We start from the raw sequence: 26,903 nt of genomic DNA, 5'->3' as shown, positions 1-26,903 counted from the left end.
TCTTTTTCAAACGCAGTAATTTTTAATTTTTGGTACAAGAGATTGGGATCCCAATCTACCTATATACAAACAGCACAGAATTACAAAAAGAAAGTTCATCTAAGTCAAATTTCTTAATTTTTATTAAATTCAAAAACTGCAGGAAAAAAATCACAAGTTTCTAAGTACAAATGAAAACAAATCAGCTAAAATAAAATGGTTGTCAAGTTAAAACTCATTTTCCATAATTTTCCCTTCCTTGCTATTGCCCACAGTACCATCAGAAATTCTACAAGTGCTTTAGAAATTGATTTTGTCTTACCAATGATAGTAAACTGTAAGTTTACTACTTAAAAAAACAAACCGTTTAGGCACAAGGTGGCAGAAGACATAAGCACAAATATCAACCATGCTTCCTTAATTTGTCAGTTGAAATTCAGGTGTGCTAAAGACCTGCATGGTATTATATTCAGAATGTCAGAGCTTACTCAGTGAAATAAGGGCTGTTCCTTTTTTTTTTTTTTTTTTTTTTTTTTTTTAATGTTAACAGTTTGTGGTGTCTTTTTTCATTCCAGAAAACAGAGACAAGCTGTTTAAGTCAGTGGTATACCTTACTGGCCAGCGCCAGTGTTCTGGCTAGAAGAGTGGCAAAAGTGACAAAATGGGTTTCAGCACCAGAGAATGAGAAGCAGAGAAGCTGTATTGGGAAAAAGACTGGTTCATACTTGTGTTGCCAGTATAATTAATAGTTTGGCGACCACCTGCTAAGACAGCATGACAAGCAGTCACATGCTACTCGAGATATCAGCCGGGCTAGGTCATCAGCTGCTCTCCCAACAGAGCAGTGATCAAGGTGAACAACTAACATCTGCTGCTCTTCTAACTACACCTAAAGCAACTGTCAAACTGAAAATTACATCATAAGAAAATTAAAACAAGTAGTGTTCCATATCCCAGATTCTACCTTTGACCCATCATTTGATACTTGCCATTCTAATAACAGGTGCAGTTCCACTGTCATTCATAAATACAAAATTTTATTTGCACTTCATTAGTTTAGAAAGACCACAATGTTTTTCAATACCACAACATTCAGGACACACCAAGTTATTCAAATATGTAACTACCGATTTACCACAGCTAAACTAAACAGTGCATTTTAATAAAAGATATACCAAAGATATAATTCACAAATTCATTATCAGACAAAAACCTAACACAGTATTTGCTTGATGGGAGTAACTTCCACCATTAGGAAAGAAAATAATTTTACTTTAGGTTCCCTTCCCCCCAACCCTACAGATGTCCAGACAAATACACATATATATTCCTTAACATAGGAAAATGTATCATCTTAATTTTTTTTTTTTTAAAAGAATTTGTCTAGGACAGCAGCGTTGCTTTTTATAGTTTTTTTTAGAGCTTGAATATATCTCCATTCTTTTATTGAAACTTAAATGATTCTTGCAACCAAGTTTATGCTTACGCAGAAAATTATATATGCTATTTCAGAGTGCAATCTTAGATCTGCACCAGATGTGATGACTCGGTACACAAAGAAAGGGTGCAGCATTAAACAAAATAAATAAAAGACTGCCAAAAATTAAACTTAGCTTTTCAATAAATCCAGTCAGCAGAGGATGCTACAGCCAAAAATGTTTTCACTACATTTAAAGGAAACATAATGCTGATTATGGAAGCTTTGTACATAAAGTCCTCTGTTTTTAAAAAATTTGTCTTTAAAATAGTTAGCAAAGCACCATATACTTATCTTCATACCAGAAGAGCTTCTGCCTGCCTGTTTATAATAACAAAGAACTATTACAACATTTATGCCAAGAATAGGTATAGATTTAATTTCTCCTCCTCCTCGACTGGAAGGGTGGTAAACCCCCACCAACTGTACAGTATTTATAACACTGGGGCAATGAATGAAACATCATTGTGAGGGAGAGGGATAATAATTAAATGTTATAGCTGAATCCTACACAGGATTGCATATTTGCATATTTACAAGTTAGTGTGTAGCTCTGACTCGAATAGCAAAGTGCAACAAGAAATTGCCAAATGATTGTAGTGCAGAGTAGTACAGATACTTTTTTTTACCCTCCCGCTCCTATTTTTCACTCTGTATGGAGTAACAAGTCAACAGCAACGGACATGTGGCCTTGGAGGAGGCAGTTCTGGTGGGATTTCTGGCTCTGGTTGCAGGGACAGGATACTGTTGGACAACTCATTTCTTATAACATCCAGTGGCATCTTAAAGAAAAGAAAAATCACCTGTAAACAGTCATCTGCATAGAACTCAGCACAAAGAGCTTGTTTCAAGAGTTCACTGTCAGCCAAAGCCTCAATTTAAGGACCTCTGGTTCTTATTAGCAAATTACATTCAAGTAAGTTGTGCTAAGAATTTCCTTCAGAAAAAAGTTACAAGACATTGTTGAAATAAAGCCACTTCCTAAACCAATTACAACAAATCACAACAGAACTGCCCACAAATGAAAGCAGGCAAATGTACAGTCAGCTGCTGATATACAGTGAAGTTATAGGAAAAAGTGTAGCAAAATGAGATGTTTACCAAACTCAACAGCACTATTTATTAACTGAAGTGTTCAATAGAGTCCGTGAACTACATCATGCCCACTATATATTAACCAAAAATTTCACCTGACTCTGTGCACTTGCCCTCTAAGTCCTCTCAACAAGTTCCTGCAGTCATTACTTAAACATTGACCATTTATGTGGTCAGAGGAACTACAACCTGAATATTTTACCTTTTTCAGAATGTCATCAACAAGTTTTAGAAATATTTCATCCACATTGAAATTATCCTTGGCACTTGCTTCACAGAACCGCATCCCAGTTATTTGCTGTGCAAACTGATGGAAGAGAAAATAACTACATGAAGATATGTACAAACAGCCAGCAAATATACACTCCTTATAAAACCTTTAAAAAAAACCCCACAACTTTCCCTAAATCTGTGATTGAAATCTCATCCAATTAGTAATCCTGAATGTCCAAGGTACAGCAAATATTGCCACATATAGCTAATTTTCACTTAAAATTGGTTTACTGGAAAAGCGTGCTGCATTTTTCCAGACTTAAATTTGACAAATTCATGTATTCAGTTGATGTGGATTGCTACAGATTGCCAAAAAGAACTTTACTTAAGAGTTAATCTCAACCTTATTATTAAAATGCAGAAAAGGGAAGTACAGGTGCAAGAATCAGCCTTGGCACTCTAACAGAAAATGCTTTGCTTCCAAGCACATGATGGATAGCTGAAGGAAAATGTTTGTGTATGTCTATAATGATAGTGTCCTGATCAAGATGGTGCTGTGAGTGTCATGCTAAAACATGTTCTCTTGTCAGGTTCCTTACCACTTTTGGAGTTGGAAGAGAACAAAAGACACATGAAAACAAAGGTGAGTCAAGTAATCAAGCAGGGCTGTTGCCTGTCCTAAAATACTACTGAAAAGCAAATGTCTGGAAGAAGGCTCACAAAGATGTCCTGAGTAAAGATATCTCCATTTGTGATTCAAGTCTTCATTATATGCTCTTTCAGAGGCCAAAAAGGAGCATCCCCTTCACTACAGTGCAGTGTAAGCCAACTTGTAGTTTACTCTTTCTTTACATCAAAGACATACTGCTCCAGCAGGAACGCATATAACTGCACATTCCATAAAAGTAATTTATCAAAATCAAAATATGGATTTTGACAGAACACCACCACTCTCAATATGCTCCTTAGGGTCTAACAGTCCGAACAAGAGTAGCCACAGACCATCAGCAGCAACGCCACAGCAGTTTTGCTTCTAACAGTAACTGAGAATTTGGTTAGACCTGGTCTTACCTTTTCTCCCTGCTGTCGAGTAATCTCTCGATCAACTTCACAGTCCAGTTTATTTCCAACTAATAGAAGCTCTGCATCTTCTGAAGCATACTGCAATTAAAACATTTTTAATTAACTTAACCTAGAAACATAAGATTTTGTAACACAAACACAATATTAAAAAAGGGCAAATTCTCTACTAAATAACAAGCCACACCTACACAGTTTATATATAAACATTCTTCCCAAACATTATTTAAAAAATTTCAACTTCAATTTTTAAATTCCATTTTTAAAACAGGACTTGAGAACTAGCTGTTCTAGTACATCTAAGAATGCACACAATGACCTTATTTGACAGACAGGAAATAAAGCCTTTTTTTCCCACCAGTGCACAGATAAATAAGTAATGTTACAGATTTCCACTGACACTTTTAACTGGGACAATTCTAGTTCAAGGAAGCATGAATGGACAACCATTTTGCAACAAAAACATATTAATGTTAAATCCTGGCTACAATAATCCAGGGAAAATTAGTTGGCATTAGTTTAATAATCCTATATCAATGCTGGTTAAAAGTCTTACAGAGTACCTTTGAGGAAAAAAAAATAATTGCTTTTTAAAAAAACCAAACATGTAAAAAGAAAGTATGTAAGGCCTACCTTATCAATCATTTTCATCCATTTTGGTAAATCATCAAATGTTTCCTTCTTGGTGATATCATACACCAAAATAATTCCCTTGGCACTTCTGTAATAAGCTGAGGTAATGCTGTTGAATCTCTCCTGACCTGCTGTGTCCCTAAGAAGCAGCAGCAAACATTGGCACAAATATTTCACCAATTTGCAAAGTACAGAATAACTTCGGTTACATTTTAATACAAACACCCCCATGCTCATCAGACACTCTATATTCACCATTTCCTTCTATATGTGTGAATTTCAGGCCAAAGAAATGGAGCAGTACTTTCAATCAAAAAGTTTTTGTACCAAGACTACTTATTCCATACTAACTTCACCAAGAAAGGCCACCAAACAGTTCTACATGTGTCTAAGAATGAAGCTGTCCAATGAAAACGTACCAGCAGATGAAGCTGGTTTTGTGTTTTTGGGGTTTGGTGGTTTTCTGGTGGGTTTTTTTAATAGCCCTGAAAAAATAAAGAAATGGATACATGCTTAGCAAACATAGCCAGACACCCAACTATAAATGAGCAATGCACTGATCATTATGATTCGAGCTTTCAGAGCCTTTTTTGGATCAACCACAGCAATTCAGCCATGGTTCTAAAACTACTGCAGAAGCTACTGGCAGAAGTGAAAGAAAAGAGTGAGCAACCACTATGTGGTACAGCTTTTGAAAGTAGATACCTGGCTTTCATGCTTACATCTAGTATTCTGAGGTGTTTAAATAACATTTCCACTCTCACCTTCAGCATTGCAGGTATTTCAGACCGGGTGCATTTACACTGGAGACTATTTTCCAGGAATGACACCATGTCATCCATACTGGCTACGGTTTATATTCCCAAGTAGATGAGACACAAGAGTTATTTTTTCTTGAACCATGAAAAGCTGTGAACTGCTTTTAATCATACCATCAAGCCTGCTTATGGAAGATTTTTGGCAGTTATACTAAAAAAATAGCTGGTGCATACCCTAAGTCTTAAAATGTGACTGTTATCACAACTGGAAAGTTATACACTCCAAAGTGATCAAGCATTTGCTGCTTGAGTTCAGCCTCCAGAGTCAATGGATAATTTTGAAATTGTTAGACCAAGTCAAAAGATGGACCAAAATTTAGAGTGGATGGGGGAAAATGTGTGTATGTGTGCTGGGACTCAAAAGTTTAAAAGAAACTCTCTTCAAACAGTCACATTTTAGACAAAAGGAGGAAGAGGATGAATTTGGGAATGAGATTAACAATGGAGACCTGAAACACTTGTTGCCAAAAAAAAAAAAAGGTCATGTTCACAAAATGCCACATCAATTGTCCTGAAGAATAAACTACCACAAACCTATCCTGCTCTTCACAAAATCTTTAAGAATTTCAACTAAGCAGGTTTAAAAATGAAGTACTTAACTTTCTCCTGAAATTGCCACAAATGTACTTGATAGCAACAAATCTTTGCTAGTGATTTCACAAAGTAAAGCAGTGTCTACTAGAAAAAGATTTAAAACCTCTGCTTCACAGCCTGTGGAAAAATATTGACTAATACTTCACTGCAAGCCAATGGCAGTGCAATATGGGGCAGAAAAAAACATATTTCTATCACATCCGTTTTTATTTTATTTTTATTTAAATCCCATTCTCTACTCAGAACTTCAGAATTACATTCATACAAACCTGTGGGACCCTACAGAAGGTAAAAACCAGTAACCTGTTTCAGTAAGGTCAAGATCTAGTAGTATTTCAGACCAGTTTTAGATGGCTGATTGGTTGTTTTCTTATCACTAATGAGGCATTTTTACTAAAGCAATACAAGTTCTGGCAGCTGAAATTACATATATAAGTATTAACTCTACTTTCTCTTCCATTACTTCTTTGCTTTATTGTTTGAAAGGTCCTTTGGATGTTCACTCCATGAAAAATTTAAAAAAATCTAGTATGAACCGTTGATTTTCCACATATGGATAACATTGCTTTAGTGGTTATGAACAGATTTCTCAGAATTATGACCTTGTAGAGTAGCCCCTGGCATCTGTTGCTAATCTAGCCTACTGATGAAGCATATTAAGGATAGGATCCCTTTAGTCCCAGCATTCTGAGCAGACATAACTAGATGGCAGGTGGAAGGGCATACCTGATGTGGAAGAATGCATCAATTCTAGCTTTGGCCAGAAAAAGTTGGGTTTGGGTTTTTTTTTTTTTGCTGGCCAGTCTTCCCCCTCTTCTCTGTGCCCCTATCAGAACACAGAAATAAAGGGGCTATTTCAGAGTCCCCTGGCTGTGCCTTCAGATCAGTACTAAGGACCTGTAGCAACTCTTACCACAGAAGGGCTACCAGATCACTCAGTTCATACGTTAGAAAAACAGAGGGGAAATAAACACACCCATGTTCAACTACCCTCCCTGAAGACAGTCATCAACACACTGGATAAGCCTAGGGGTAGGCGATGGAGCCAACTACACAACATTACACTCTGCCACTCCAGCGATCTTCAACTCCATATTTCCCGGAGCCTGCTGAGTGCTGTATCTCCAAATCTACCTGGTACTATTGGCCTCTCCTCACCCCACAACACCCTCAGGCTCTTTAAAAGTACAGCATTCCCAGGCTGCTGCTCCTCTGGCTGCTGTACCCTCAGGCCCTGCACTCCCCTTTGTGTACATCGTTCATACAAATATCACACAACTTGTAGTCTGGCTTGCTGGCTACTTGAGCACAACACGTGCCTTGGCCAGTTTAAAACACCCATGGACAGCCTGGCTGCCCACTACATATGTTAAATGGCCAGACGGCCACTGACTGTCACCTGCCAGTCGCGCTAATTACAGTAGATTATGGCTGACTTTCTTTGCCTTGCTTTAAATCATTGACTTCCCCACACTTCACACAACCAATGCCTCTACTGCTGCAGCAAGTTTAAACGAAACCAATCAACAGGTTTCTGATTGTAAGCATGATATTCCTTTGAGAAGTGGAAGAAAATAACCTGAATTTGCAGTCTCTAACATTACATTAACATTGCACTAGCCTTCAAACAGTAAGGTGAAAACTGGAAAACTATTTCTGCAATTAGCAAGTTTAGAATGCAACCCCAAGCTACCTAAATAAGCTGCAGTCTGAGAAGACTATCAAGTTGGTCTTTCACATGAAAAAATCTCATCTTCTACCACGTGCTATCTTATCTTTTATGAAAATGTGCAGTAAATTCTTGCAATATTGAGGAAAAAAAGACAACTCCCAATGCAGAGCTAATATTAAAAGCATATCCAAACTTAAAATGCCTTCCTTTCATGTGCGGTCCTGAAGCAATTAAGTTTGTTATACTATTTTCATCGATGTATTGCACTCCTGCAGCTGGAGTATTTTTGTAAGGATAGGTATTGAAGCACTGGTGGAAAGCTGGAAGAAGAGATGAGCATTATTTAACTGGGTTAACAGTACGCAACTTCATGAATTTTCTAAGTAATGCTAAGTGCTGCTAGTTCTTTATTTGCTCTCATCAGAATCAACATAATAGAGTAAGTCAGTTCAATTTAATTCAAACTCCAGAAGTCCAAATAATAAATTACTATAACTTGATCAGTGATTTGGCATCACTGAAAATAATACAACAGATTATACCTTTTTCAATGCTAAAAGCAGTTTTCTTTTACCGATTTTTTTCAAGAAATTGTTCTAATGGAAAAACACTGATATTTCTAAATTGTAATCAGAAACATACAGTGTATGACTCCTTGATCATCTATATTCTGTAATAAAATCCCACTGCTTGACTGTTTTTCTGCTTCCAAAACAGAAACTAGACATCACTCCAAAAATACAAACATTACACCAAACAAAAGCAAATAAAAAAACCACACAAAGCCCATTTTCCAGTGTTGACTTGTCATATTCTATTTCAGACCACATAAAATACAATACAAATACAGTTGATCTTAATTAAAATAGGTTTGGATAATTTTTATTTTACATAAATGCTCTCTGTGTCTATCAAACAGTTGCTTGAAACAAACATGGACAGACTCAAAACTGTCTTTGGCTCTGAAGTTAAATTAATTTTTTGAGTGATGGTGCAAAGTGGCAATAGAAAGGAAAATACTTTTAAACACAGATAAACATTTAACACTAACATTTTCACATGCTCTGTGCTTTTATGGAACCTACAGGCAATATTTTTTAAAAATGTTTTTAAGTTATTTTAGAGGTTAAATCTACTTGTCAAGCTGAGCTTTTTCCTCCCATAAAACATAAATATGTTTAAGATCTTTTATTATATGAAATAATTTATTTCAGCGGTACTGAAGAGAAGGAACTACATTCTGTTATATTCCAGGACAGGTGATCTTTTCCTCAGACCACTCCTCAATCCAGAGATTCTCCAAGACAACAACTGTCCATTAAAAAGCACTGAGCTGGCACAATGTGAACTTTTTATGAAAATGCACCAGTTTAAACAACCTTCAGTAGCAAATCGAGACTGTTTTCTTGCCAGGTCACTTGGCATTAAACCTGTAGATATACCAGAAAGCCCCTCTGGCTCCCCAGCAGGAAACTGGGCACAGTGGCAGGGCACCACAGCTTCCAGCAACCAGGCCCTTTCAGAGGGGAAAGGCAGAAGTGACTGCTGCTTGTGTCAGCTGAGTGCCCAGATGACTCAGGTAAGAAAGCACAGTCAGACACCCTACTGTCCTGCTGAGCCACTCCCGGCACACCTATGCTTCAAAGCATGAAAGTGGGGTTCCTATTATTTGGCCTAGTTTTCATGCTTTGAAAAAGCACTGATTCACAGATGCTTGGATTCACTTGGACACTTAGTTATCCAGTAGTTCTGGTTACTTTACCCAACGGCCTGAGCTGCACGTATGCATTCCTTCTCACAGAACATATGAGCTTGTTTCAGCCAAGAACTGCAACGCAGAAGCAGATTTACTGTATCTACTACTTCTGGCAGCCCAAGGGGCACTACTACTTTTCCAGGTGGCACAGAAAAGATGGACACTACTCTGTGTCCTCAGTGCTGCTCTACCATTTCATAATCTAAGGAGCAGGAGGTTGTTTCCTGACTTAAAGTCTGGGAAATAGAGGAAGAGGTACTGTGAGGTAGCAGGGACCAGATAGGAACAGGTAACCTAGAGGCATGAGCAGATGCCTCTGTGATCCTTAATGCACAGCATCCCATTGTGAAAGGAATACGGGAGGACAAGGCCAATTTGTATGCTACTCTACTAACAGCAGCAGGTGTGGAAGCTGCTTTCAAAAGGACGTCTTGCACACCTAATTGCTTGATATATTCAAGATAGTATTGCTGGTTTTTGACAAATTCAAGTGGTAGAGCTCTGTGGAGAACACTCTGCTGACAGAGTGGTCAGTGGAAAGACAGGTCAAGTGACCATAAAAATACCAAAGTTAAACTTTTTTTTTAAACTGTTCTTGTTTGATTTTTGAAGTAGAATCATCAAATGACCAAAAAAAAAAAAATCAAACTTTGATACTTTGAAACATAACCTTAGTAATTTTACGAAAACAGAGAAGCATAAACTTTAAAAATTATCTGTTCACCAAATAGAACATTTTTTGGTAGTAAAGTTACTGTTATCATTGTACATAAGACTACCAGGAAGTATGAGGCAACCTTAATTTTGTCTCTCTGTACGTATGGAAGGAGCTGACTCAGGATCAGACATGCAACTTAAGTCTGTATTTCTAAACTTCCAAGTGTTTGACTTGGTAAATTGCTTTCCTCTTTTAATCTAACAATTGAATGTACAATAAGGAGCTGAGGGAACTGGGGTTGTTTAGCCTGGAGAACAGGAGGCTCGCGAGAGACTTTATCACTCTCTACAACCACCTGAAAAGAGGTTGTGGCAAGGCGGGTGTCGGTCTCTTTTTCCCAAGTAGCAATTGACAGGATGAGAGGAAATGGCCTCAAGTTGCGCCAGGGGAGGTTTAGATTGTGTATTAGGAAAAATTTCTTCACTGAAAGCGTTATCGAGCATTGGAACAGGCTGCCCAGGGAAGTGGTGGAGTCACCATCCCTGAAGGTATTTAAAAAGGCATGGACGCTTAGAGACATGGTTTAGTGGTGGACTTGGCAGTGTTAGGTTAACGGTTGGACTCAGTGATCTTAAAGGTCTTTTCCAACCTAAATGATTCTGTGAAATAAGAGTTTATAAATAGGCCCAACAACGTACACAACATAAATCAGGATAAATCAGCAAAAGGAGTGCTTATCTAATTGCTTTTCCAAAAAATTAGAAGTATGCCAAGAAAGTTTTAAGGATAAAAACGGCATTTTAACAGCCACTGTTGGAGAGAAAGTGACACTTTGGAAAAGGCTGTTGTGTTCATGGATTTTATCATATTATTTTAAAATATTATCTCTTTACATTGTGTTTTCTCCACCATTTTAGCAGGGCTTCACATAGGAGTAATGGTCACGTTTTAGCAACCTACCAATTTTTAGTTTTAAAAGTTTCCTATATTCTACTAGCATATTCTCAATATGTGGAAAATAATGGTTTAAACATTTCTTTTCCAACAAAACATCTCTCCTATGAAGTATTTATTCAACGTGAAGAAATTGTTTGATAAGCTTAGCACACTTTATAGCAAGAATTCATATCAGGCATACAAGTAGCATGTCCATATCAGAATTTTGTGTTACCTCTGTCAGCTCCAGCAGACCCTGGCTAACAACTGCTGGCTCAACTGCCAGCCTTGTGGTCATAGGTTTCCAAACAGGGACAGATGACGGATGAAGACATGCCACTAACATTCAAGTGTTAGGTGACCGATGATACCAAAGATGAAGCAGCAGTTAACTCAGAGGGAAGCAAGACAGACACATGGTGTGACAAACAGAGTTGATGGTGACCTGCCAAGAGGAGTTAGTAAGCTGAATCCACTGCATCCATGTAGTTAAGAATGAGAAACCACCAGAATATCCCAAAAGTGTAACAAAGAGTATATTTAGAGCTATTTTTCTCCCTTATGGATTGTTAGCAGCTTTAACAGTTTAACTACAATGCCAATTATGCATCACGCACTGTTAATAAACCAAAGCTAAGCTTCTACATAGTGGTATATAAGATTAATGTATATAACATAGCTGGTTTATTCTCTCATTACAATGTTTACATATTGTACTACTCTGCAAAACAAAAGAGCTCTTAAGCTCAATAATTTCTAAACAATAAAATTTGCATTAATCATTGACACGGAGAATCATTATCAGGAAACATATAACCTACTACAGAAAGAAAAAGCTTAGCTCAGACTTTGAGCTTTCTGTAGTAGGACACTGGTACCAGTTAAGGTATTGAGTCTTATTTGTATGGGATCGGTTTATTTCTCAGTGCTGCTTAGAGTGGATAAAATTTACTTAGTCTTGAATGCACTTCACTTCAAAGTTATTTAATATAGCATCAAAGAAACAGCACTGCCTATACCAAGTTTCAGAAAAACAGTTTAGAAAATACTTCACGGTTGTTTTATAATTGCTGTTACATTGAAAGTCAGTTTTAAACAGTCCAGAAAATAAAAAATCAGAATATACTTTCTCTAGTGTCTATTTAACACAGTCACCTTTTGTTATTTCTAGAACTCCTATTCTATTTCTTCTGTAGGTGATATAATTCTTCTAGGAAAAGGGACTTGAGACCTCTGTGATACAGTAACATTTCAGTAATTACATTCATGTCCTATTTCTAACTTTATCTCTCCTTCTCCTCCTTTACCCTCACAAAAATCTAAGAGCTATTTGGTTTTGCTTAAGTCTTGTGGGAATGGAGGAGAGGAGGAACAGGGTAAGAGCTAAACCAGCTTATAACAGTTAATAGTATTAGACAAGCATATTAATTCATGCTAGAACATAAAAATTAAAACATACTGCTGGTTGCACGTTTGTGTTACTTACCAGATTTGTAATCTAATTTTCTTTCCTCTTAGCTCTACTGTTTTGATTTTAAAATCAACACCTATAAATAAAATACAGTAAACAGAAAAGGAGGAATAAGAAGCAAAAGTAATGAGGGTGTAATTATTATTGATTTTTTTTTTTTTTTTTTAATATATAAACTTGTAACAGTCTGAACAAGCAGAAGGGTTTGCATCACTATGGGTCACCTCAGGAACATCACGGGCATTTGACAACCGCTATATAGCCTGTGAGCTATCCAATTTGGCAGCATCACAACATAAACCTTCCGCTTCGTGCAACACTTCCAGCAGCAGGTAAACCCAACATAACAGTAAAACAACAGGCACAGTATGTTTGTTTCTCCCCTATTCACCTTGACTGTCAAGGACAAGCCTGCTCTACTTCCAGCTGGCACAAATGCCCTAGAGGCATGGAGCAAAACCAATCCCTCCACATCAGTTTTGCCCTTTGTGAAGTGGGAACAATACACATCTCATTTCCAGGCTGGATGCTTAGCATCTGCAAACCATTTTAGTAGAAGTGCTGGAATTGTGGTTGGTTTATGAAGAAGTTTGTCAGCACTGTCATTTTTAATTCCTGCAAATATATATTAGCAAACTGTTTAGATTTAGAGAAAGTATTTGACTTCTGAAATTTCTTTTATACCTGTACAGTACTTTTATCCATCATCTCAAAACTCCAGCCTCATTTTGAATGCATGTTAAATATCAAAGATAAAACCATGAAGACCTTGATATACAGAAAGATTTTACTTCTATTAAAAAAAAAATTAATGCTAGCAATTAACATGTAAGACATACTATGGTCAAACAATATCTAAACACAAAAGATTAGCACCTCGACTACAAGAATATTTCAGGGTATAAATGTCCTAGAATATCATAGCATTTGTAGATTGTGAACCTGCTCGTTTTAGTGTACATTTGTATGAAGATTTTTGCTTCAGTTCTTCCTTCTGAACACCATCCCTCCTAACAGTGCTAAATCAAAAAACAGGAAATAAAAAGACAAGAGAACATGGTTCAGACTGGTACACTTAAATTCACACAGAAGTGTAAAAGCATCGTGTGTTGGAAGCACTTTCACTATTTCACATACAATTGTATACCAAGGATAGGGATGAAAACGAAGAGGAGAAAAAGATTTTTATTTTCTCTAATAAAAACTACACATTTTCCTAATGTCTACCCTTAGTAAAAGCCGAGCGTCCCTGCTGATATTGTTAAGAGTCAAGACTGGATTTTAACTTTGACAGAAAGGACTGAACTTGGTCCTTATGCAAAGCTTTTCAACTCCTGAAAATTTAGGTAGGGGGAAAAAAAAAAGTGCATTTTACATCCTGAAGGCCAGTTATATGTTGTTGACTTGGCATTTATTTCAAAGTGCTTTCAAGGACCATTATGTCTGTGAAGTTGTTTGTATGAGACAATAAAATGGACTAAGTTTTAAAAAACTAGATACACTTTACTAACTGAAATGCTAAGGATACACTCAATTCTATTTCTAGTTTGCAAAGCAGGTTGCCACTGTTCATCTAGACTAAATAAATGGAAGGATCACTGATCTTCATTCTCCTAAATAAAACCCCTTCAAACAGCTTGCAGTTGCACATTACGTAGTGATAGAAGTATTGGCTATCACCACAACATTTGTCCTCCTTCTCCATGTCCTTAAAACTGTCTAGCGTGCTTATTCACCAATTGTTGGAGAGCTATTCAGGACATACAATGCTTGTACTTCACTTACCAAAATGTATCCCATTCAATCCCCTGTAGGGTTCTTGGGCAATACAGGAGCTGAAGCATTGAACTGATTTGTACTCTACAATCTACAATTTTAATGGCAATTTTCAAGTATTCATATGCAAATTGAGAAAAAATATTAGAATGATGAAAATTTCAGAGCATTTATTAACCCTAACTTTAAGAAATATTTTTCTACACTTCTGAAAAACCATCTGTGTTAGTGTAAAAGCAGAAGAAAGCAAAATGGTCCAGCTATGCTCTACTATCCAAAATGTGGGAAATAAGAATTCTTGTAATTACTGATTTGTTATTAATGAGATTTTTTTTTTTTAAGGAAACACACATCTATTTCTACTGTTAAAAGCCTTTTCTCTATATAAATGCATTTAAGCTATAAAATGCAATTGTCTTAATGGTCACAGCTTTGTCTACAACAAGAAGGCAACTTTACTTGCTAAGGAGATAAATCAGTATTAACTGAAATTGCTTCAAACTTCTCCCTTCCTCAAGTAAGTCTGAATATAATTGCCCACATGTCAACTCCAATTCCCAATCCTTCCATTATCTCATACATGTCATACTACATGATTTGTCACTCATCTGAGAACTCAGGTTAAAAAAAGCCAAAACTTCTTTTTCTCTGCCACAGAAACATAAATAGGAAAAAGAATCTATGATGTTCGTACAGGTGGGTATACTTAGGCTAACAATTGTAGAGGAGCTTGATCTGAGCACAGAGAGAATACAGCTCTGCTGTGTAAAGAAAAAGTCCTACTGTCACACAAAAAATGAAGTCTAAACTATCTCTGATCCAAAATTGTGTATTAAAAACCATCACAGGAATTTCATGTAAGTTGCACCAACTCCATCAACAAAACATTTTTATTTTTACTGAAGTACACTTCTGTACAGAATACACTTCTGTCTTACATAAACAAAGGAACAAAATGGTTTTGCTGCATTTTTTAAAAGGAAAAGTAAATAACGAACTATGGAGAGAAAATCCAACTGTTCTAAAGTAAATTTTCAACGCAGGATTTCCTGGGACTAGTAGGCACAACATATGAATGAAATGGAAAAAAGCCTACATATTAAAGAGATGATTTCAAAATAAAGCATTCAACGTCCACATTCAAAGTCAACAGCATTCTTATTTGAAAGGCAGATCTTTCTATTAATCATCTTAAAATCATACCATGAAACATTTCCCTACTGTTAAATTTCACAATGAACAATGCAAACCAGTTTTGGAAAAGCAGATTCTTCCACAGAATCATTTGATTCATTTAACACTTAAGGCAGACAGTTTGCCAGAACTAAGCAAAGGTTGCTCAACTGCTTTTTATAATTAGCAATGCTCTGCAAGCATCAACACAATATCAAAAACTTCATGTCTGCCAATACTGAAGGAAAAAATCTGGTAACTTTCCTTTTGCACATGAAGAAACAAATTCCTAAGCCTGTCAGGTTTCATTACCATGTTTCACCATAGACCTGCCAAAGGTAGTGCTTTGAGTTTACATACAAATCAGTAATTTAATTAAAGCACTACCACAATAATTTGTTTTCCACTTCAATTTCAAATATCATCTTGAGTTAAGAAAAAGTTCAATGAAACAAATCATTTAGCTTGATTAACACCAATGAAAATGCCTAAATGAAAAGTTTTGCTGTCCATACAATTACTCCAGCTAATAACAAGAGGAAAACTGTTAATATTCTCTGAAAGTCAATCAAGAAACTCATACTTTCCACTACTACAGATAACAAATACTTATTAGACACACATGACATCGATAGACAACTGGCACCTTTCCATTCATGTATGCTAAGCCAGTCTTACATGTTCTTTGTATTTGCAGTTGTAGAACAGAAGATTTGGACCGACTGCTGAAAACTCCCATTCTTCAGCGGAATAACTTAAAACAGTTCTTTTAAGCATCTCTATTCAGTACAGGAGAGAGAAGGTATTAAGTCTGCTCTTAGAAAACGGTGGGTTTTTTTCAAGAAGTGCTTTGCAATACCACAGAGTTGATGCCAGCAATATTTGATAAATTCTTTAAAATCCTTGCTTCAATAAACAATTTACAGTTGCTCTAAGATATGTTGTTTCTCAGTCTTGTTAAAGCTAATTCTAACACCTGTTAAGTACAGGCAAATTGTCAGATTTCTTCCAAGTTTCACACTGTTTGTAATGATACTGGTAGTCCTTGCACAGTTACTACTCCCTTAAGCCAGATCCCAACACACAACTAACACCCAAGTTTAGTAAACTTGTGAATTTGCTCTGTGTTCAATTCCGCCAGAGGCTGCTCCAGTCTCGAAGCTATATAGCTGCACAGTGGTGTTCTTGAACACATGCACTGACAGACAGGACTTACCAGCCCTGGCATAACACTACTAACACAGCTACACTAACATGTTCCCCACCATGCACCTCCAGTTACAGCAGGTATCGCCTAAAATGATGTCAACAACAGCTAACACAAGCCACTTAAGCACCCTGTGTCCTTAATTATGCAAATAAAACCAAGGGCACAGTTTTATACATACTTCAAGAGGAATCAATAATTACTGTTGACAACCACATTAAATCTGAACAATGCATCTTATAAAAAGAAAGGATTTTAAAAAGGTGTCTTTAGCTGCTACAACACCCGAAAACTATTGCTGGTTTGCATGCTACCTAGTTAGCATTTTAAATGTCTGCTGGCTAATTTATCGTCAACGAATAACCAAATGTACACATGCCATGGCATCATCAAGTGTATGTGCTTGTGATCACAGTGAAGCATGCCCTTTGCCAGGTCACAGGGATGTGAGGGGAACCAAAAGGCTTATCAGTCTCCCCTCCCATTAAAATGTCAGCCTCCTCTCCATACATCAGGCTTCCATGGACCACAGGCAATCAATGCATTCAGTTTTTCTAAAATTACACTCACACCATGAGTAAACACAGACCACCATCTCTCATTTTATGAATTAAAGGTGTGCATTTTAGATATCAGGTTTGGACCCCCAGGTTTTTTCCTGGAAAGGCTTTTTTCATGAATCTAAACACAAATCACATACACATATAAGAACTAATGAAAAAGCCACAAAAAAACCCAGATCTCAGTTTCTGGTTTAGGTTTCTGATTTGGTATCTATTAAGCTTTTCAATGCATACTGATTCAGCTTGCCCTACCACTTAAAACTGTGAATGAGCTGCTGCCCTTTCCCCACAAGCGAGATGTATGTCAAATAAGGCATTAAGGATGTGGTATGTTTAAGGTAAGATTATTAGTTAAGGATTTTCAAAATTTTATACAAAGCACACTGTTTTTGTTAATAGCACATGAACTTTAGACTAAAAATATGCTTCCTGCGAATGAGAACATCTATTGCAACATGCACTCAACTGAAACTATGCTTTTTCCAGGGAAAACAAAGGGCTAGTAGAAGTGTTTTTTAAAAGCCTGTTAAACACACAGCTAAGCAAACTGTCTGTACTCCTCTCAAAAATAAACAGCCTTAAAAGAAAGAGAACAGGCACTCAAAATAGAAGTGCATTAATGACGTTCTAGATAAGGACAAGTTGGTGAGGATGACGTATCTCGTCACTGAACCAAACTTGTGACTGAAATCCAATAAAAATGAAGCCTAGCCCAGAACAGGCTAATATATAATTTCTTGCCCCAAACAGGAACTAAAGGTTATCTACTACAGCACAAGCTGAAACACACACAATTGGGTCTAGCCTCTCTCTTTAAAGCTGAAAGAATTTGTTTAGAAATAAAACAAATAGTGAAGAAACTTCTTACTATGCATTTTGCATTTATGTTTTCGATATTAATTTTTTTGCCTAAGTGGCAGAAAAAAGAAATCTACTTTCCTTAATGCACACAGAGTGACCTCTCGGAAACCAAGATTTCCTGATAATAAAGTTAAAGGAGGAACTGGGAAAACAGATGCAAATAGAGCACAAAAAAACCCCTCCAACTAAAATCAATTCTAATAGATTAAATCTTCAGAGGCCTAATAGTGATTTGCATCAAAGCAATTCAATCAGTGAAAAATAATCAGACCACATTTAAAGAAACACAATTAGTTTAAAAATTCAAAGGTTATATACTAATTAACCATTAGAACAGACATATTCAAAGACTACAACAGTTTATTTGATTTGGGCATCTGACAGCATTATACAGACAAATTTTCTTACTTCTGCTACAACTGATGACTGAGGTCACATGCTTCTTGAGGTAAGAGCCATCTCTGTTAGTCCTGGTCTGTAACTAAATACCATACAATACTTACACCTATCCAGAAACTACTGAAGTCAATGAAAAGATGCTCAATAGCTTTAATACTGATTTCTACCATCTTGCTCAGAGGGCAAAGCAAACAAAAGGGGAGAGAGGGGAAGGTTACAAAAACTGTTTCAAGAAAACAAAAATCAAACCAAAACACTGTATCTTATTTTAACTGAAGCTGTAGGACATGCAGTTAATTTTAAAACATACTAAAGCGGAAATACCTCTGTCAAAAATGTAAATTAAAAATTTAAAGATTTTTAAAAGAGATTTGGAAGCAGTAAGTGTTAGTCAGATGAGAGCCAGTTTGGAGACTACTTCAGAGGCAGGTAAAATACTCTGTCCATAAAACTTCAGCGTGTAATTCTAGAATGATTAACATGCAGACATTTGAGACTGCTTGCCTAAAATAAAAGTGTACCCGTATCTCAACTGGCGACTGAGCTACACACCAGAATTAAACAGATACACCACCAGCAAAAAAAATAATTTGGTAATGTACATGCGGTGACTAAATTTTGAAGATGTCATTATAATGAGTTTTTAGGAAACTGTCAGTAATTTTTGAATGTCCAATATACAGCTTCTACACAATTCTGATGCTTCATACTTCCAAACTCAATGAGCACGGAGGAAGTTATCATTTCTTTACATTCTTGTGGACACTAAAATTATAAAACCTTTCACAAAATGTAGGCTTTTCACACAATTTACTGTACTAAGTTCAAAGCATGCACCCAAGTTTTCATAAACATGACTGAGGTAGAAGGGGAGCTTGGAAGGAATAAGACTCTCTGCCTTCTTGAACAAGACTTATTTTCAAAACTTCTGATTACAGAACAGGAAAACATAGTGAGCTACAGGTCTACATCTATCTGATCTGAAAGGAAAATTGAATGTGAAGTTAAACTTCATTAATGAGCAGCACTATCCAGATTTTAAAAAGGCAGAATCTATTTCAAAATGCGACTGAACTTAGCATTTTGGTTTGGGTATCAAGTTTCCCACTCCTTGGGATATCTGAATAAATAAGTTGTAGAAGTGTTGCTATATGCTGTTAAATAGTTGCAATCTAAACAACTGGGAATACTAATCCTCCTTCTTGTTTAAGGACAGCCTAGTGAAGACAGTTTACAAACACTTCAGGATTTTTGTGATGAAAGGGACTCTAAAAAGTTTGTCTTTTCCATTTTATGGTTTAACTAAAAGCACAAAGCAAGTGTATGTGCTATTTTCATTAAAGCTCACAACTTCAAGAAAGAAATAAGAAAGTCCATAACTGAGAATCATGTAGCCCTTTTTTTTTTTTTCCTTTGCTACTGACGTGCTCAGCTGTTCACAGCAGGGACTGAGTTTGACAGCTGCATTCCACTCTTCTTGCAAACTAAACTCCACATTTGACACCATTCAAGTGGCCTCTTCATTCTGCCTGTTGTTTTACTTGCGTATTCTCGTACATGTACTGACTAGGGACTACAAGGTACTCTGACCGTTCTGTAGTGTTGATATAACCCAGCACCTGAATATTTGTATCAGCTGAAGTTAACATCTAGGTTACAAATTAAAAAAAGTCAATTTCAAATTTGCTCTTCTTCCTAACCTCTTGTTAATTAAAAATCCCCTACGTCCCCAAAAACCTATTCCTGAACCCTGATAAGTGGTATCATCTACCTACTACATTTTCCTATTTTAGAATATAGTTTTTTTACCTTATGAGGATCCAAACAATTCTGCATAGAAAACAATTGCCGACTACACCAAATGCTGTAAAATACACTTGAGGCAAACAATGACTTGCCAGGTGCTTTCAGTTGCTGTAGTCTTTAGTATCAACTACAAGTGACAACACTGCTCCTAAATGTAAAAGGCAGCTTCCAGGGAACATAGGCTTCTGTTACAAGTTGCATTTCCTAAACTTATGGTTACAGAACTGAAGACAAAGCAGATTCATACGTACTCCCTTATTATCTTAAGGTTTTGTGTAAGACAAAATTGTTTCCTGTGCGAGTTTCCAGCCTTCTGCTCTCCTCTATTTGTAGTTTGTCAAGTAATCGCAGCACACCATTAATAAGATATTTGTATGTTTTATTTACGCTATTCTGCACTAGCCAAAAAGCCAATTTATAAGAACAGGTATGTATTAACACCCCGGACATGCAAAGATAAGAGTCAATTCTCACAGAAATACTTATCACTGATCAGAACTGTCTTTATTTTTTTGGACAACAGCAAAAATTTCTCAGCCTGAGTACAGAGCTGACTTTGTGTACACAGCAAGGACATCTTACTGCTACTTTGTCGTGATGTGGTAGAGACGTGTTTCTACGCTTTCTCCCCTCTGCCCACTCCAACTAAGTTTTCAGTGCCATCTTATGGAAGAGGAAAAAAAAAAATCTTTGAAGAAAAGTTAAAATGAATTACACTTGTCAGAAAGAGCCCACAGCACATACAAGTGTAGCAAAAAAAAAAAGTTCTTCTAGTTGATGCAGGATGTTTTTCTGAAAATTTTATGTAGATTGTTTTAATTTCAGATTACATCAAATTACTAAACTTGTTTTTAAAACATAATTTCTATTACGATTTACTGAAAAATTATTTTTCAAGTGGTTGGTAAGCCACATACCATGTTTATAGTGCTTGTAAGAATAAATACTGACTAGGTAACTAAAAAAACTGAGGGGTGACTTAAAGGGTAGTTCTGAAAAATAACCAACTGATACTTTTAAAAGGAATAGGCTGACACTTTTAGTGAATATGTTATATGACAAGCTTATGGGAATGAAACAATGTTTATGTTGTTAGTCCACACTTTTTAAAGAGAATGAAGAAACGGTTTGAATTGTGACAGAAACCCCAAACATATTTATACATATATATAATTGTATATATCTATATATCGTATTGATGTGTATATATATTAGAACTAGAAGCTGCCATACTTAAGATTGCTCTGATAAAAGATAAACATAAAACTTTCCCCATCATTACTGTTTATTTGATGGACGTTAGGCATTTTGCATGCACATGGGTATTTTAAAAAGAATTGATATGGAAAAGACTGTTTGGAAGAAAAAGCCACTGAGCTCTAAATCTAATGAGTTCCCAATTTACATGCCATTTCACACTAACATCAAGGTAAGGTGAAACAAGGTCAAAGAGCATTTTTGTCAAGTTGAAGGCGTCTCAGATCACAATGCATTTGCTTGCCACTGATCTGGATCCCGCAGGCTACACAACTACTCCAAAACAGAACACAGGTCACAACATTCCCATCCTGATGCACAACAAACCTTCCCATTACAAAGTTAACAGAGTAGCTCTACCTATGATTTTGCTTGTAAAACAGGACCTAAGGAAGCTTTAGTGTTTACTACAAGCAGTACTGCAGTTTCCTGCGAATAGCTGCTAAAAGGAGACAGCAATGCCCAAGGCACTCAAACTGCTCTGATATTATCAAGGGTAAGGCCTCTTTCCTGGAATGCTTTCAGACCTTGTGTACAAGAGCTGAAGGATAAGACTAGGCCTCAGAAATTTTACATGATAAGCCAGCAAGTAAAAGAAAATCGAGGAGCTCAACTTAATTTGAGGGAACAGGAGAGGCAGGCGCTTGAGAGGTGAGTCAGTGCAAGAGCCCCAAGTTTGGGTGAGCAGGAACCTCAGGTTCAGAGATTAAAACCTGGAGAGAAGCACAATGCCTGCGGCAAAATTAGATGGACCAGAAATACTGCTGAGCACAGGAATTGTGTACATCTGTCATGGAAGAACAGCAGAGACACTGGGAATGAGCTACGATTTGGTGGATGAAGGTAGGACAGATAACCATGAGACTGAGCAGTAGTTTGACAGATGCTGGGAAGAGAACAAAGGCCTCCGACTATTACATAAAGGGACTCTAATGAAAAAGAGGGTGAGTTAGCACCATTTTTAAAAATTAGTATATTAATTATAACATCACCACTATGGCGATCTGAATTAAGATGTATTTCTTTTGGGATAAGAACTACCTGGGGTGGGGTAAGGAGAGGAAGAAGCAGCAAAGGCAAGCACTCTTCCTTCACCATCCACCTCTGAATCTTCTCACAAATGTGGCAATGAGTATTTATCCACTATCTCGGGAAAGACGATCCCTTTTCGTGCTGAATTTGGCATACTTGTTTTTAATTGTCATGAGTCTGAAAAACCTTCAAGCTATAGTTTTGGATTCTGCTCCTGTGCAAATAATGCAGGTGCATGGGGGTCAGGTAACAAATCATAAACAGAGATCAGATTTTATTTTCAAAGAAAGATTGTATATTTATGTTTGTTGATAAAACTAATATGATGCTGATATCACCCCCACACAAGCATTATTCCATTACAGAAAAGAAGTTACCTTAACTACTCTGGATTTAACACTGGCATGAAGAGAGTAATTTTACATCATTTCAGATACAGAGGAACATTTCTAAAACCAATTTATTTGCCCAAACAATAAGTTATAATCTAATAGTAAGAACAAACATTCAGACCTAGCACATAAAATTGGAAACAGCAACATCTATTTCTCATCTGACAACCACATGCAAAAATCAGTAAATATTTGAGCATATTGAGTATCCTCAGTACTATGTAAATAGCAGATTAAGTAGACACAATATTCTATGCAACTAATTTAATGCCCAAAATAAATACATCAAAAGAATTTTAGATCAACAGCACATCGTGTGCCATTACGAATAATGTGCTGAAATCTGCCAAGCTATTTTTGAACACTTTCAAAGAACTTCAGTATTTGAGATGAGACTGAAGACATGTTGATGTGTTTTTATTATAGAACTTACTTTACCAATCTGGCAATGTAGTCATCTTAAATTAGCATTAAAATACTGTATCTTTCTTAATCGAATCCACACCTCCCCTTTTCAGCAGAAACACTCCACTTTTCCATGACACAGCATTATTATCCTAAACAGCACTTAGGGACAGGAGACAGCCAAAGTTTTTGAATATTTGCAATTCTTCCACTGTCAGAGAAGACCTCCGAGTGGCCTGTACACTTTGATACAAAAGGTTAAGGTGTTAAATGTTGTTCTGTTTGGCCTATACTTCCGCAGGTTTAGTATAAAACCATAAAAGTAAGGTTGAGGCCATTAATATCAAGGTGAGGGCATAAATATGTATTCTAGCATTGCATTTAAAATACAGCTTTGCTAACATAAGGTAGATACAGCAAATTTTAGTCACTTGTTTGCTTACATAGCCTTTTCAAATTTAATCTCAAGGTATATTCAGTTTATATAACTCCTCTGAAACTGGATCAGTCACAGGGTTTTCAACTACATTTCAAAACACATTCTCCACTTGTAATTCTTGAAAATCACTGCAGTAAGTGGTGACAAATAAAGAGCTTTATGATTTCAACTGTGTATCAAAGTCTGATCCTCAGGTCATGTTGGAGTGTGGGTTATTTTCAATCTACATGAAATGTAAATAGCAGAGGTTACTTTTTCTTACTCTATAGTGCAAAAAAGCAGGGTGCAGGCTGACTGTGAAAAGCTCTTTCATTTAGCAGTCAAAGGATCTGGGGGAATCTCAACAGCTCTCAAGTTTAGTCAGAGGACCTTGAAAGAATGCCATTACTGTCAAGTCTTTCTACATGTATTTTGGCACAAGTTGATTTCCCTATGCTGCTTTATGTTGGCACACTTTGTACATCAAACATTACGTAATCTTCTGTCTAGCAGCATAGCACCATTTATTTCCTGTTTCTTTTCTAAAATAGGAAGCTTCCCTGCTTCAATCACTGTCTCAGTTATCTAGCAAATCAGGTTTGCTCACAAGGCACCAGCCTGGAAGTCTGGACTGGGGTCTAGAGTACTTCCTCTCACTTCTCAAGATTCGCATGAGGAAACTAACCCTAGTTACAGAGAGCAGCCCAGCCTTGAAGGAACCCTTAAATGTAGGTCAACCCAAAAAAGATAGAAGTTCAAAACAGTATATAGAATTTATAAATAAAACAATCCACTACTAGTTCTACTTCCTCAGCTGCACCATATATTTAATTAAATCTGTCAGTCTACAGAAGCCATCATCAGCATTTCTTCATTACAACACGTCACTTGAGGATTAATGCCTCTGATACGCTACCGCTGTCTTTCTAACTTCTACGAGGTTAAGTTACCAACTTCAAAACAAAAACATACCAACACTAACAGTGCTAATCTGTACTACCAGATTGGGATGTTTAGAGAACCTAGGAAAGAATGAAACAACTGATAAGACACACATTAAAACTAAAGAGTATCTGTGTATTATTTTGTCAGAGGAAGATAGTTTTGGATAGTAATAATTTGGCTTCTAAAAGGCAATACAATCACTTTCCATCAGATGCTATGTTTCCTCACATTTCAAGATACAATTAAGCTAAGCACACATATTTTCCAATGACACAGACCTAACAACCGCCTTGCTGCACTACTCAGGAGTTCAACTCCAAGGGTAGGTCTCCAATAACAATGCAGACTAACTAGCTTGTTTTCCTCCCTTTGCACATTTCTGTATTAAAAGACAGCAGGCACTAAATTACCTCCAAGACTTGTACAGATGACTAAACCATGAATAAGACAGCATACTACAGAACTAGGAGGTCGCTCTCCAGTTAGTAGTGTGAGGAGCAAAACACACAGCATGCTCAAGAAGTACTACTCTTCAAGAAACAAAACATTAACTTTCTCAGATCTAACACCATTGGGGGTTTCTTGATGAAGGCGTAACAGCAATCTGGAGTTAATTAGACTGTGGTCTGGAGGAGTATTTTAAGCCCCATCGACTATGCTGAATACACACTGTGCAACTTTTCAACTCCTGAAATACTTCTGTTTCCCTACACGCGACACCTAAGACTTGAGCACAGTAAGCCGTTTTACCAACCACCCCTCATTTTTGTTACCCTGTGTTTTTTGTTGGTCGTTAGTAAGGCTGAAACAAGATACCCAACAGCTTCTCAAAACTTGCAAAGATGGTTAGGACCTCCACGATCTTTCCATCAAGAGCCGGGAAGTCTGGCACCAAAGGCTCTCTCGCCATAAACCCCGTGGACTTCCCGCTGTGAAGCGGCCCACGGTCGAGGAACCCACCCGAGGTGACGCCAGGCGGGAGGCTAGGCGGGAAGGGGACGGCGACCATCACGCACCCCGACGGGGACGACGGCTCGGAGGCGCCTGAGGGGAAAGCCTCGGGCCGGCATGTTGGGAGGGGGCCCGCGCTTGGGGAAAGGCGGGAGGGAGGTCAGGGAAGGCGGCCGTCACGCCGAGCCCCGCGTTTCTAGGGCCGGGCCCCGCGGCAGGGTCCCGGGCGAGGCCCCCCCCCTTCCCCCGGGACAGGACGGGACGGGGCGCGGCCCGGCGGTCTCCCTTACCCACGGTGGACTTGCAGGCCTCGCAGAAGGTGTCGTCGGTGAAGCGCTCCATGAGGCTCGTCTTGCCCACCCCCCGCGACCCGATGATGATCACCTGCAGCTTGAAGTCGGCCGGGCGCGGCGGCTGCTTCCTGCGGCGGGACTGCCCCCCGGAGAGCGCCGGCGACCCCCCCGCCGAGCCCGCCCCGAGGTCCAGCCCGCCGCCCCCCACCCTGCGCTGCGGCAGCCCCGAGCCCGGCTCCATCAGCGACGCATGCGGCGCCGCGCTGGCGCCGCGCTCCCTCCCCGCCCCCGCCGCGCCCCGCGCTCCCGCCCTCCCCGCCACCGGCGCCGACGATTGCGAGGCAGGGGGAGGAGGGGGCCGCGAGGACGAGACACGGCCGCCGCCCGGCCCTGCGCCCGGCCCGGCCCGAGGGGAACGGGAACGGAACAGCAACAGGAACGGGAACTGCGACGCCGCCGCCGCCGGGAGCGGCGCGCCCAACCCGCGCCGGGCCGCGCAGCGCCCCCTACAGCGCCGGAGCCGCGGGCCCGCGCCGCAGTGCCGGGGGCGGGGAACGGCCTCACGGCCCGCCCCCTGCCCGCCTCTGCCCCGCCCTCCGGCCCCCCGCCCTTCCCCCGGGCTTGGGCCGGCCGCGGGGGCCGGCCGCCGCCCGCCCGCCGGTGGGGACACCGAAAGCGGGGTGGGGAGTGCGGCCCCGCGCCTCGGAGCCCGGAGTCCGCCGGGAGCGGGGCTGGCCCCGCGTCGCCTCAGCCCGTTGAGGTGATCCGTGGCGGCCTCCGGCCTCGCGCAGTCAGGCCCGGCCTCGAAGGCCGGAGCGAGCTGGCCCTGCCGCCACCGGGGGGTCTCCCCTAAATTCACCGTCAAGTACTGAAGCAGACCATAGCCCCGGGTGGAGCTCCCGCGTACGGCCGCACACGCGGTTCTGGTGGCGGCTGGGGGTGGGTTTCGCTACCAAACCCGAACCTAATGCCCGTGCATCAGGGGGACGTGCTTGCTTCTGGGCACGGACCTTTTCGTAACAACCGCCTATGCTACCTCAGTT

At 38.8% G+C, this 26,903-nt stretch overlaps 1 protein-coding gene across 1 annotated transcript; it reads right to left on the bottom strand.

Annotated features, from left to right (window-relative positions):
- On the bottom strand, positions 1-26,116 carry RAB12 (RAB12, member RAS oncogene family). The gene is made up of 6 exons (XM_074821717.1): positions 25,858-26,116; positions 12,398-12,458; positions 4,478-4,616; positions 3,836-3,925; positions 2,754-2,858; positions 1-2,238 (listed from the first exon to the last, which is right to left on the bottom strand). Exons 1-6 carry the CDS (start codon positions 26,099-26,101, stop codon positions 2,125-2,127), a joined length of 753 nt encoding a protein of 250 aa, XP_074677818.1. The 5' UTR covers positions 26,102-26,116; the 3' UTR covers positions 1-2,124.
- Between the last annotated feature and the right edge of the window lie 787 nt (positions 26,117-26,903).

This window comes from Strix aluco, chromosome 1, assembly GCF_031877795.1.
Source record: "Strix aluco isolate bStrAlu1 chromosome 1, bStrAlu1.hap1, whole genome shotgun sequence".
Classification (NCBI taxonomy): domain Eukaryota; kingdom Metazoa; phylum Chordata; class Aves; order Strigiformes; family Strigidae; genus Strix; species Strix aluco.
This window is presented reverse-complemented; position numbering and strand designations above follow the sequence as displayed.